The 14,236-nt window shown below is 34.9% G+C and overlaps 1 protein-coding gene across 1 annotated transcript; it reads left to right on the top strand.

Annotated features, from left to right (window-relative positions):
- Positions 1-6,828: 6,828 nt before the first annotated feature.
- Positions 6,829-7,764, top strand: LOC101631817 (olfactory receptor 491-like). The gene has a single exon (XM_004683612.1). The coding sequence runs from the start codon at positions 6,829-6,831 to the stop codon at positions 7,762-7,764; it is 936 nt and encodes a 311-aa protein (XP_004683669.1).
- Positions 7,765-14,236: the final 6,472 nt, after the last annotated feature.

The following is a 14,236-nucleotide window of genomic DNA, read 5'->3' as shown; positions in this document are numbered from 1 at the left end:
GTCTCTCACCTCCCCTGAGCCTCTGACCTGGACCCCAGTTCTGTATGCACAAATAAATAAATCTTTAATATATATATATATATATATATATATATAAATCATGTTAAAAATTGCTCTAAAATTACTTTTTGGTCCATGGTAATGGTCTACCCACATTTACATCATTACCATGGACCAAAAATGGTAAGGAGAGAATTTCTGATGCCTAACTGCTTCGAGCCTTTGAAAGAAAGACCTTTATCATGAAAGTGCTTGTCTCAGGGCCATGGCAGGAGAGCAGTAAAGACTGGGAGCTAAAATGAAAAAAACTAACAAAATGGGGGAAAATTACTGTTAAGTAAAAGTGTAGTGTATCTACAATAATATTGCAAATTTTAAGTGGAGAATACAAAACAAAAATTGAAAAACAAAAAAATTAAGATGTGGCAATTACTACATAATGGGCAGAAGAAAACTTTTTCTATATGTATACTTATGACAAATGTTTTTGTCCTATCTCAATTAATTGGAAAGCCAACATTTTCTAAATATATGGGCTTTAACTGGGTGTCCATTTTAATTTATATATAACATTAATGAACTGAGGCAAGTCAGACTTCACAAGTTTAAGGTCTCGGTCCCACAGGACTTCCTGACTGTAAAACCGATTGCATATAATGGATCCCAAAGGTACCTTGCTTCCATCCAATATAGAAGTGAAAAGTTATTTTATCCCAATCCTCATGAATAAAGTTTTTAGAAAGTCAATAAAACTAGAACTAAAAGACTAAATGAGAAAAACTAAAATACGAAAGAATAAACCTAGGATTTTTTTAGTTAAGACACAAAATAACAGACTGTTGTAAAAATGCATAAAGTATTATCCTCAACTTGTCTGTAGCTCATCATGGATTTTCATATAACAATAGTAAATAATGAGTGGTATTTATAATAATATCAGTGCATAGACTTTGTAACAGTGGACACTTGCTTGTTAGTTCAGTGATATTAAGTCATGGACTTCTCCCTAGTGCCTGATGTTCTCAGTGAAGGGATAGTTCTGTGTAAAGAAGTGGAATTAGATCCCTGGTGACTCTGATTCTTGTGCCATCTCCAATGTTCCATTCCAAAAGTACTTTGTGCTTTTCCCTGGAGGAAGTTTTATCAGGATCCTTGCAAATAAATCATTTGTTAGCATTTAGACCTTCCATTTAAGCTCCCTGCCCTGACAAGGTCATTAAACCCAAAGTTAGTTGTTCCTTCTCCTTTATGCTGGAATAGGTTCTACAGGCTTTCAAAGCTAAACTGAGGATGCTGTGAGAGAAAATCCAGCTGGGTCGAAGGTTGTTGGGTTTGGTTTTGTGTTTTGAGGCGCAAAGACTCAGTTGATAGGTTAAATACATCAGTGATGAAAAGGTGGTTTACTCTCAACTTTTCAGGGTTTACAGAGTACTAATAGCCATGGTCCAAAAAGACTAGTACTTTTTTATCTTTTTATTCTCCTGGTAGAAAAATGTTACAAAATTGCCATGTGGAGATATGCTCAATGACAATTCAGCCTAAAAATGTGTACACTTTAGTGAAATAATGAAAATATTTTGTGACTTTTTCTGCATTTTACAATGTCTCTTGTTACCTGTGGTCATTTTAATATGTCAATTCTCATAATTACTTCATTAATTTTATTTTATTAATTGAAAAAAATTGTGCTGAAAGATGATTAGTTTACACCATTTGGAAGTATAGGACCTCCCAATTCAGGTGTAGGCACCCCGGTGTACCCAACATTCACCTACCCATAGTCCTTCACCATAGTTCATTGTACTCCCTCCACACACTGTTCTCAACCATTTCCATTCTCCTATGTTCTATGCTCAGTTTTCAAGAGCTGGTTTTAGAGTTGATCATTGTCTGACACTTTATTCGGATTCCCTTTATCTGATATTGTAGTGACACTATTTGATACTTAGTAATATCCTTCTGGCTTTTATCTCAGTATATTCCCTCCAGTTCCACCCACGTTGCCACACATAGCATATGTATACTTTTTTTGTCACTAAGTAGTTATCCATTGTGTATATACATCACATTTTTTAATCTATTCATCTGTTTTGACACATTTAGGTTGTCTATATGTTAGCAATTGTTCAGACTGCTAACATAGTGGTTGTGTCTCCTTTGGGTAGAATCCTAGGAGTGGATTGCTAGATCATGTGGAAGATTCTTTTTTAATCATTTGAGAATACTCCACACTCTTTTTCCCAGGAGCTAAACCAGTCTACATTCTTACCAACAGTGTAAAAGAGTTCCTTTTCTCCTCACTGATGCTAGCATTTGTTGTTTCTGGACTTTCTGATATAGGGCATTCTCACAGGTGTCAGGTGATAACTCATTGTGGTTTTATTTGCATTTTCTGATGACAAGTGATTACATTTGTGTGTGTTTGCCTACTGATCATCTATATGTCTTCTTCAGAGCAATGTTAAATAACTTTTTGCCCATGTTTTGACTGGATTGTTTGCCTCTTGAGTTGTATTAGTTCTTTGTAGATAATTGACATCATCTGTCAAATGTATGGTATGCATCTATTTTTCTTCATTCAGTAAGTTGGGTTTTGGTTTTGTTTTTTTAATTTAGTTGTAGTTTCATTCATTGTGTAGAAGCTTTTTAGTTTGATCTGGTCAACTATTTATGTTTTCTTTTGTCATGCTAGCTGTTGGGGGCAAAGCTGATAAGGCATCACTGAAGCTTATGTCTTGATTTCTTATGCATGTTTTCTTCTATTGTATTTTCTAGTTCTAGGTCTTGAATTCAAATCTTTTATCCACCTAGTGTTGATTTTTGTGTCTGGTGTAACATTGAGGTCTAGTGTTGGTTTTTTGCCTCTGTATGTCCACTTTTCCTGACACCATGTATTGAAGAGGCTTGTCATGCATTAACCAATCATATCTGTGTGAGTTAATTTCTAAGTTCTCAACTCTATTCTATTGGTCTATGTATCTGTTTTTGTTCCAGTATTGTATTAATTGTAGCTTTAGAGTATAATGTGAAACCTGCACATATGATACCACCACTTTTTTAGTCTGCATATACTAAATTCCAGAAAAAGTCATAAAAAATGCCATTAATGTTTATCTACTCCTATACAATTTGTAAGTTAAAGTAAAATTTCTTCTCCTCAAATCTACTTCCCTTTTCCAATTTGACCAAGTATTGCTTTCAAGAGAAAGTGTCTGACATCATCTGCTGACCACAATTAGTATATATGGTCTAATTGTTCTGAATGCTGATATTGCTAAAAGACCAAACTCTCCCCTTCATTTTCATTGAAGAAGGGAAAGGAATGCCAAAGGACATCATGGAATGTAGATTCCCCTTTGGGAAGACAACCTGGCCTTAATGAGTCACCTGGCTCCACAAGTGATTGCTGCACAACAAACTCAAGAAACTTTTCCTCAAAGGGCAAACAATATCAGCCCTAGGGAATGTGCCATTTTCTACTAGAGCTGTCCCTCCATTCCACTCCACACACAAAGACACCCACATACAACCTGAAAGCATGAGTTTAGCTATGTTCCTTGGCCAAGGGGAGCATTCAGTGGGTCATATTATGAAGTACTCAGTCCACAACACCCCATTAAACTATAGTAGAAATTTTGTTTTATAATAAATACCTCTTTGGAATTCAGTATCAACAATTCTGGGTCTAAACGGTGAGTACAACATTCATGGATTTTGATTAAACAGTTTGCATTTAACTTCTTCAATGAGAACTGAAAATAACAGACACTCTGACCACTTTAATTCCTCATCTCAATGGCATGAACAAGAGATACCTTGCAAAATGGTCACTCTGGGCACCCAAAACAGTATTTCCATGGGAGATGTGGATGGTCAGCAAACGTCAAAGCCACCCGTAAGTTTAGGGACTGAAACTATGAGGAAATCAAGACAGAGCCACCTGGTAATCATATGGATGAGAATCACAGTCCTCAGTCCTCTTTTCATCATCTAAAGTGAGTGAAAGCACTGAAGAAAATTTTGTAAGTCAAAGTCCCTACCCCAGGTGGGCAAGCGTGAGTGAGATGCCAAAAAGAAGAGCTCAGGAGTTAACCCTTTGTGCCCAGTGGAGAGGAAGGAAAGGGAAGACTCAGTTGGCATATTTTATACTTCATGGATTTTTTTTATTTTCAAGCCTTTTAAATATTTTGAAGGTACTATATGCCAATATATCACTTAAGAGTAGTTATTTAAAATCTTAAGAACTGAAATGTCAGAAAATTGTGTTTCCATAAAAATTAGAATCAGTAACGCTGAGCAGAAAATCTCAACATCAACATCATGCTGATTCTATTTTTTTTCCTACTTTTCTCCCCCAACATTATTCTTAAAAACAAAAATTGAAAAATGCAAGGAAGCAAATATAGGTAGATGTAATTAAAAGTTAACCATAGATAGTTTATGAAGTTCTGTGAATAAAATGCTAAGGAGTTTCAGCTATTTTCTTCCATCATAATATATTTATTAAATATATTTATTAATCATATTAAGTGAAATTTTAAGTTAAAAATGAAAAAAGCAGTATGACTACAAATTCTATTTACGTATGTCCCAAATTAGAATACAGAATCAATTATGAGGTATAGACAAGGTTAAAAACTTGTGTCTTCCCTTAGTTGTCAACTTGGTTAAAAATTTAAATGCACCTCAGAAAGACTTGTAAATTCATAGATTTTACTTCAGGGACTGTTACTGAGCTGAAATCGTGAAATAAATAATGTGTATAAGTAAAAATTTTAGGTCACTAAAATATGATTAATGTTTTTGATTTTATAACATTTGAATGAGGTATATTATTAATATTTTCACGGTTCCATTTTATCATTAGAGCTTTATTGGAGTCTTTTTATGCCCTGAAATCATTGTATTGGGCTGTGGTGATTTTTCTTTGTCCACCTTTATTATTTGTAATTGATTCTATTATCTTAGAACTATCTCAGATCACTGGTACTTTGTGTTTGACCCAACTCTATGGCAAAACATGAAGAAGTAGGAATTCAACAAAACAACGAGAAACAACTAGCAGTTGGTGGCTTTATTGCTGCAATCATGGAGATAATGTTACTTTAGAACACAAGCCACACTTCTTTGGAATTATTGCTTTAAGAAAAATATCTAGGAATAGGATTATCTTAAAAATATACCATTGTTTCTTGTATTGTCTCCAGATTTTATTCAATTTGTAGAATAGCTCTAGTATTTAAAAATAATGAACAGTTAAATGTCCAAAATTAGTGTGAGTTAATAAAATTAAGGTCTAACCACTGAATGAATTAAACAAGCTCAAAAAATATGTTTTTTAGGAATTATAATGTGATAAAATTGTATGAACATGCAAAATAAATATTCTAACTAGTTACAAAGTTTTAAAACCTATATTAAAATATATACAAAGGAAAAAGTCCTTTGAGATGAGTAATTATTTTCAATATGCCAGTTTTTTTCAACATGGCTACGCAATGTTTGTTAAAAAACAAGATATTACTTTACTTATTTATAGCCTTTTATACTAAGGTAACATTGCAATATAAAATCATGTAGGCTTCCATCATGCATGATTATAAATTTGTATATACTATTATATTCTCTGCTGAAGGTGCAAGCATTTGATACCTTGGATCTGAATTTCCCATGCCCTTCCTTCTTCTTTCTCTTCAGGTAACCACTAATTTGATTTTACAGCTTACAGTTTTTTTTGTTTTATTTGGATTATTCATTTGTTTAATTATGTACCACAGAGAAGTAAAATCACCTAGTGTTTGCCTTTCTTCATTTGACACTTCAGTCTTCATTGTCTTATTTTTACAAGCCCTGGGTCTTTGAAGTCTGGTTCTCCACAGCCTATTCATTACACTAATCATACATTCACTCACAACATGTGTTTTTATAGCCTATTTCATTCCTAAGAATTAATTGTCTGTCATAGGAGATAAAATACAGAGTAACTGTGAAAATGAATTTGTTAGGAAAAGTGAAACATAAGCGAGCAAATCATTGAATCATAACCCAGAATAAACAGTGACAATTCTGATATCTTCAAAAGATGATGTTCAACAAAGGCAGGTCTTTTTCATTAACACTTAGTACTCAGAGTAGGTTTTGGATAGAAGTGAATCTTAATACTTGAGGAGAAGTCTCACTGGGTAATGGGAGGTGGGAGAACGCCAATTGGGAGACAGAGAAAATCGAAGATTAGAGAGGGTAGAGAATATTGAGGTGACTCTAAATAGTTCAAGAAGGTTGGGTAAGTACAAGTGTTAGATGAAAATATTTTCAGGGACAAGCAAAGAATCACATGTATGTGGTATAAGATATGTGAGAAGTATAGAGTGTATGCAACTAGAGAGGCTAGGTTTCACCATGAAGTAGTGAGAGGAAGTAAAAAACTTTAAAGAATCCATTTGACATGTTATACTTTTTAATCTGGCAAAAAAAATCACTTTAGCAAACATAATGATGTCTATAATAAGAAAGATTAGGAAGTACACATACATATAGACAATGAAGAGGAAAATAACCAGATATGGAGAAGACTGATTTGAAATTTTGAGAGAGATCAATCTAGATGTCAGAGTTGAGAGATAAAGAAAAGACTATCCAAAATCACAGTGAGGGTCAATCAGTGCATTTTTGCAAAAAGAAAACAAACAAAAGTCCTGTAGAGCACATGCTTACAGGCTGGGTGGAAGAAGTAAGTCTGAGAAATAGGCAATGAAAACCAGCAAAACGTTTCATAAGCATGGAATAAATAAATATTCACATTTCCCTCTACAGGCATCATTCACAGAGATGGAGATTGGAAACCACACCACCAGCGTGACAGAATTCATCCTCTTGGGGTTAACAAAGGACCCTGCAACCTGTGCCATCTTATTTGTGATATTTCTAGCAGTCTATACTGTTACTTTGGTAGGCAATATCAGCATAATCACATTAATAAGAACCTGTTCCCAGCTCCACACACCCATGTACCTCTTCCTCAGCCATTTGGCTTTTGTAGATCTTGGGTTTTCCTCTTCAGTCACACCTATAATGCTTACAGGATTCCTCAGATATGGAATGGCCCTCCCTGTTACTGGCTGTGTAGCCCAGCTGTGCTCTGTGGTCTCATTTGGTACAACTGAGTGCTTCCTGCTGGCTGCCATGGCCTATGATCGCTACATGGCCATCTGTTGCCCACTACTCTACCCCACCAAGATGTCCCCTAGAGTCTGCATCTTCTTAGTGGGAGCTTCTTACTTTGGTGGTTGTGTGAATGGTGGGACATTTACTGGTTGCTCAGCGAGTCTGTCTTTCTGTGGTCCAAATGAGATAGACCACTTTTTCTGTGATTTTGCCCCTTTAGTGAAACTCACCTGTTCCGATGTCTCTATTATTCAAATTATCTCTTCCATCTCTGCTGGTTCCATCATAGTGGTAACCGTGTTTGTCATTTCTCTCTCTTACATCTTCATACTCACCACCATCCTAAAGATGCGCTCCACAGAAGGACGACACAAGGCCTTCTCCACCTGCACCTCCCACCTCACAGCAGTCACGCTCTACTATGGGACCATCACCTTCATATATGTTTTGCCCAAATCTATCTACACAACACACCAAAACAAAGTCATATCTGTGTTCTATACAGTGCTGATCCCTATGTTGAACCCCCTCATTTACAGCCTGAGAAACAAAGATGTCAAGGAGGCTTTGAGAAAGGCAACTGTCAGAAGATCTTCTTAGTATCCTTTCCTCCTATTGCAGTTAGGGTCTATCAAATGCTGCTTAACTTACTGCTTAGAGAATATTAAAATCATAGTTCTTCAAATACACACTTTTAGACACTGACAAGCAATGGATAAATACCTTGATTCAGTGATAGTGATGGTAATAATTATCACATATTTTGAACACCTCTAGGTGCCAAAAACTCTTTATTAATTTTCCAAATATTAATTTGCACCTCCTTTGCTGAATACTTACTACTTAGAACTGTAGCTATCTAAAAGTAATTTACTTAGCATTTTAGAAAGTTATCCTACACTAAAGCGCTATACTAAAGACGTTTCATGTTAAATGGTTTACTTCTCACAAGTATTCTATAAAGTCATAGAATTATTCCTATATTACAGATCAATCACTTGGAACACTGAGACATTAAGAAATTACTCAAAATGATGCAGATGGGAAGTTGTGGGACTGGATTAAATTTACAGATTAAAATACAGAATCTCAGGGAGATTTGATCATTTTTTCAGACTAAGTAGAAATAAGTCTACAGGTTCCTGATCAAAAAGGGTTGAATATGCACTAAAGACTAGACTTTACATGCTATGTATGTTTTGGGGCAAATTTTAACCAAGATAGGTCTATGATGTGATGATTTAAAACAAGGATGATCGTGGTAAAACTGAACTGATTCCCCTTTTTATGAAGTCAGGATTGGAAACCATAATCACATGATTTGATATTATGTCTATGCATATCTAGACACATACTAACACATACTTTGGTAGGCAGATTACTCACTTGTTTACTATATATTACTATATATCTTCATTTTAGGGAGGAATAAGAACTGGTATCTTTAAGTCCTAAATACTACATTTAATGTCTTAACCATAATATAGTTCCATAATCTGGATTTTAAGATCTACTAAAAAATTAGGAATTGTCTCAAATTTGTACTGAAATTACTAATTGGATAATAATCTAATCTCATTTACATCATCACCATGGATCCAAAAGGGGAAGGAGAGAATTTTGGAAAACTCTAATAAGCATTACAAAACAACTTACTTAGAGCCTTTGAAAGAAAGAACTTCGCTGGGCCCTCCCTGGTGGTGCAGCAGGTTAAAGTGCAGCACCATGAAGCTATCTGCAGCCATTGCAGCAAGAATTCAATCCCCAGCCAGGGAGCTGACCCACATGGTGCAGCAGACCTCTCCTGACCCGCCCACCACTCTCCTCAGCAGTGTATTTCAGTATATCTGTTCTACTTCCCACTCTCTCTTCAGTGAGTCCTCTCACCACCCCCTGCACATCTAGCCTGTTCCATAGTTCTTGTATGTATAAATAAATAAATCTTAAAAAAGATCTTTATCATAAAAATCCCTCCCAAGTGCTGACACATTAGAGAAATGAAGACTGGGAGATTAAAGGGAAAGATAACAAAAGGGGAAAACTTACATTGTTGTTAATTAAAATACAGAGTATAATGTTATTGCAAATTATAAGTGGAAAATACAAAACAAAGATTGAAAAACAACAAAAATAAATTAAAACATGGCAATTACTACATAATGGGCAAAGGAATCTTATTTATGCTTCTGACATGAAATATGTTTTTTCCTATAGCAATTAATTGGAAAGCCAATATTTTATAAATATTTGGACCTTAACTGGGTGTCCATTTTAATTATATATAGTATTAATGAACTGAGGTAGTTCTGACTTCACAAGTTTAAGGTCTCAGTCCCACAGGACTTCCTGACTGTAGATACCAACTGCATGTAATGGGTCCCAAAGGTACCCCTGCTTCCATCCAATACAGAAGTGAAAAATCATTTTATCCCAATCCTCATGAATAAAAAGATTTTAGAAAGTTAATAAAACTAGAATTACTAAAAGACTAAATGAGAAAAACTAATATACAAAAGAATAAACCCAGTATTTTTAGTCAAAACATAAGAGATTGCTGTAAAAATGCATAAATTTTTACCCTCAACTTCTGTCTGTAGTTCATCATGGATTATCATGTAACACTAATAAATAATAAGTGGTATTCATGATAATATTGGTGCACAGACTGTGTTTTGAATAACAGTGGACACTTCTTTGTTTCTGTTTACTGATATTACACCACTGAGTTCTCCCTAGTGCTTGATGTCCTCAGGTGAAGAGACAGTTCTGTGTACACAGGTGGAATTAGATCCCTGGTGAGACTGATTCTTGTGACCATCTCCAGACAACTTTCTGTTCCAAAAGTTCTTTGTGCTTTTCCCTGGAAGACACTATCAGGATCCTTGCAAATAAACCATTTGTTAGTACCTAGGTCTTCCATTTAAGTTCTTTTTCCTGACAAGGTGCTTATACACAAGATTAGTCACTAGTTCTTTATGCTGGAGTAGGTTCCACAGGCTTTCAAAGCTATACTGATATGACGCTGTGAGAGAAAGCCCAATTGAGTTGAAGGCTGTTTGGTGTTTTGAGGAGCTGTGCTTCCACTGAATAAACCAGTGATCAAATGAAAGATAATTTACTCTTTCGGGTTTAGAGAGTACTGATAATAGCCACTGTCCAAAAAGACTATTACTTTTTTTTTTTAGTTATCTTATTATTCTCCTTGTAGGAAATGTTACAAAATCACCATGTGGCGACATGATCAATGACAACTCAACCCAAAATACATGTACACCGTAGTGAAATAATAAAAATATTTTGTGACTCTTTCTGGATTTTATGATGTTTCTTGCAATGTGTGGGCATAAACAGTATTATTAAGACCAGAATCCAGCAAACAGGAAGCCAGGCACCAACACATTGGCAAGTACCATGTTGTAACTCTGCGTGCCCTGTTCCTTGAACTTTGAGCCAAAGTCTACGTGACTGCTCTGCAGCAGGTGCAGTGACAGTTCATCTTTTTTGATCACTGAGTAGTTAGCCATTTTGTATATACATCACATCTTTTGATTCATTCATCTGTTTTAACATATTTAGGTTGTTTCCACATGTTAGCTATTGTATAGATTGCCACAATAAACATAGGAATGCAGTTAGTGTCCTTTGGGTAGATCCCTAGGAGTGGAAATTCTAGATTAAATGGTAAGTCGTTTGTTAATTTTTTGAGAACCCTTCATACAACTTTCCACAGGAGCTGGACCAATCAACATTCTCACCAACAGTGTAACAGGGTTCCTTTGCTATTCACTGATGCTAGAATTTGTTGTACCTGGGCTTTTTGATATAGACCATTCTCACAGGTGTGAGGTGATATCTCATTTTGGTTTTATTTCCATTTCTATTGACCGTTTGTATGTCTTCTTTGGAGAAATGTTCATTAGCTCTTTACCCTTTTTTTTTTATTATTGGATTATTTGTTTTCCTTTTGTTGAGGTGTGTGAGCTCTTTGTAGATTTCTGATATCAGTCTCTGTGAGATGTATGGTATGTAACTATTTTTTCCCATACAGTTGGCTTTATTTTCATTTTAGTTATAGTTTCATTCACTGCATTGTAGCTTTTTTGTTTGATGTAGTCAGTTATTTATGTGGTTATTTGTTTTCCTGGCTGTTGGGGCCAAATCCAAAAGGCATCACTGAGCTTATGTCTCGAATTTATATGGATGTTTTCCTCTATTGTATTTCATGGTTTACGTCTTTCATTCAAAGCTTTTATCCACTTAGTTTTCAGTTTTGTGTATGGTGTGAGATTGAGGGTCTAGTTTCATCTTTTGCCTGCGTATGTCCAGTTTCCTCAACACCACTTATGGAAAAGGCTTTCCTCATTCCAATGTATATTCTTGGCTCTTTTAACTTTTCATATATGTAAAAGTTAATTTCTGGGTCCTCAACTGTACTCTAATGGTCTATGTATCTGTTTTTGTTCCAGTATTATGCTTTATCAATTTTTGTAGCTTTACAGTTTGAAATGTGCAAGTGTGATACACCCACTCTGCTTTTTAGTCTACATATATACTAAATTCCAGAAAAAGTCATAAAAAATGCCATTAATATTTATCTACTCCTATACAATTTCTAAGTTAAAGTAAAATTTCTTCTCCTCAAATCTACTTCCTTTTTTCAATTTGACCAAGTATTGTTTTCATGAGAAAGTGTCTGACATCATCCTGCCAACCACAATTAACACATGTTAGAATTGTTCTGAATGTTGATGTTTCTAGAAAACTAAACTCTCTCCTTCATTTTCATTAAACAAGGGAAAAGGAATGCCAAAAGACATCATGGAATGTAGATTCCCCTTTGGGAAGACAACCTGGCCTTAATGAGTCACCTGGTTCCACAAGTCACTGCTGCACAACAAACTCAAGAAACTTTTCCTCAAAGGGCAAACAATATCAGCCCTAGGGAATGTGCCATTTTCTACTAGAGCTGTCCCGCCATTCCACTCCACACACAAAGACACCCACATACAACCTGAAAGCATGCATTTAGCTATGTACCTTGGCCAAGGGGAGCATTCAGTGGGTCACATTATAAAGAACTCAGTCCACAAAACCCATTAAACTAACAAAGAAGTTCTGCTTTATAGTAAAAATCACTTTGGAATTCAACATCAACAATTCCAACTCTCAATGGTGAGTGCAATTTCGTGGATTCTGATTAAATAATTTACATTTATTTTCTCAGTGAGTAATTGAAATTAATATACACTGACCACTTTGACTCTTGATCTCAATGGCATGAACAAAACATGCCTGCAAAATGGTCACTCTGGGCACCTGAAACAGGCTTTCCAGGATTTACAGGGGCTGGTCAAGACAAGCCAAAGCCACCAATAAACTTTTGCAATTTGAAGTATGAAAAGGGAATAGGAAGGAAACCACCTGGATCAGACTGGGAAAGGTTCAAAATATTTTTTGCTCATCTAATATGCCTTATGACTGAGAGGAAGAATGTTTGGAGATCCAGAGTTCCTCCCCCAGGTGGGTAATCATGAATGATACATGAAAATCAAGCTCATGGTGAGAATCCAGGTGGTTAGAGGACAGAAAATGGTGGAGAAAAAAATCAGTTGGTATATTATGATAATGAATACCAAAGTTCAGAAGTAAAAATGCAAAAATACTGTTCTTATTTTAGATTTGTGTTGAAATTCTTCTGCTTTGTAGAACAATTTATATCATATTTATAACATGTAGTATTATATATTTACTTTCACTATTATAAATACTTATATATTATATATTATATAAACTTATGCAATGAACCTACCAATACTCCATTTTCGCTAATAACAAATAATTCCTTATCTCCAAGCCATGGTATACATTTTGGGCATTTGAAAATAACAGTTTTAAGATCTCACTACAGGCTGCATATAAGGATAAATACTTCCTTTACAATAGAAAAGTTAAAGTCAGATAGTGTCATTTGCCAATGGGAGTCCCAGAGAAAGCGTTTTCTGTCTCTAGTCTCCATGACACCCTATAAGAACAGGCAATGCTTACTTACAATTGGGCTTAATGAAAACAGAATTCCACTTATATCAGAACAAAAGAGCTCAAATGTTAGACAGTTTTGCCCTATTCCTCAGATCAAAGTCTGGAGTTTCACAAAGAGAGTGGTAAGGAATCTGAAAAATAAACTACAAGTAGAATGATCAAATTAACTATGGATACTTAAATTAAAAAAATTAACTATGGATACTTAAATTAACTATGGATACTTAAATTAAATTAATTATGGATACTGGGGGAGCATGCTGGCAGGAGTCAAATATTTCATGTGTCTTTCTAGAAAGGAAATCATTGCACAATAACACTGATGAGAATCAATTTATAAGATTAAAAATGGATTTTATGATGACAGTTAAGGCCAACAGTAATAAGCTACTTTTCACTAGAGGAACTTAATTGCATTTAATGAAGTTCAATCAATGAAGAGATATAACATGTTCTTTAGTGAGTTGCCATTAGATCTATCATTTATTAGGTATTACATTTAATTCAAATATTTACTCCACCAATGGGAATACTAAATCATTTATCATTTTTAATGTTTAAGATGGTTAAGATATCCACAATCGGCAATGAACTCATGAGGAGAGTAGTTAAAGAGAAGAATGAGCTTGTTAATATGGAAGTGGAATTTGATGTGTTTTTGGGTATCGAAGTATTTCTGGATATTGAGGTATTGTGTGATGAGGTATTTGTTTCCAACTGGAGGCTCCCAATAGGTAGCTAAAGCTATATATCTAGACCTTCCTAGAAGACATACTAAGGATAAAGGTTGGAGAATGTTTTAAAATAAATTTTAAAAAAGGGAATATAACTGCAATTCCATGTATCAGGTTAATTCAGTCTCCTTTTGTGCAAAGAAACAAAAATCCTATACAGAACATATTCTACAGGTTGTATAGAAAAAGGAATTACTATAAATAATTCTGAAGAATAACCAAAGAAAACCAGAAAGTGTAGGTGAACGCATAAAACAAATGAATATTCATATTTCTTTCAACAGGAGCAACTCACAGAG

Source organism: Condylura cristata, unplaced genomic scaffold (assembly GCF_000260355.1).
Source record: "Condylura cristata isolate star-nosed mole 26May11 unplaced genomic scaffold, ConCri1.0 scaffold00015, whole genome shotgun sequence".
Taxonomy (NCBI): Eukaryota; Metazoa; Chordata; class Mammalia; order Eulipotyphla; family Talpidae; genus Condylura; species Condylura cristata.
The sequence above is the reverse complement of the archived record's forward strand: the minus strand, read 5'-3'. Positions and strand labels throughout refer to the sequence as shown.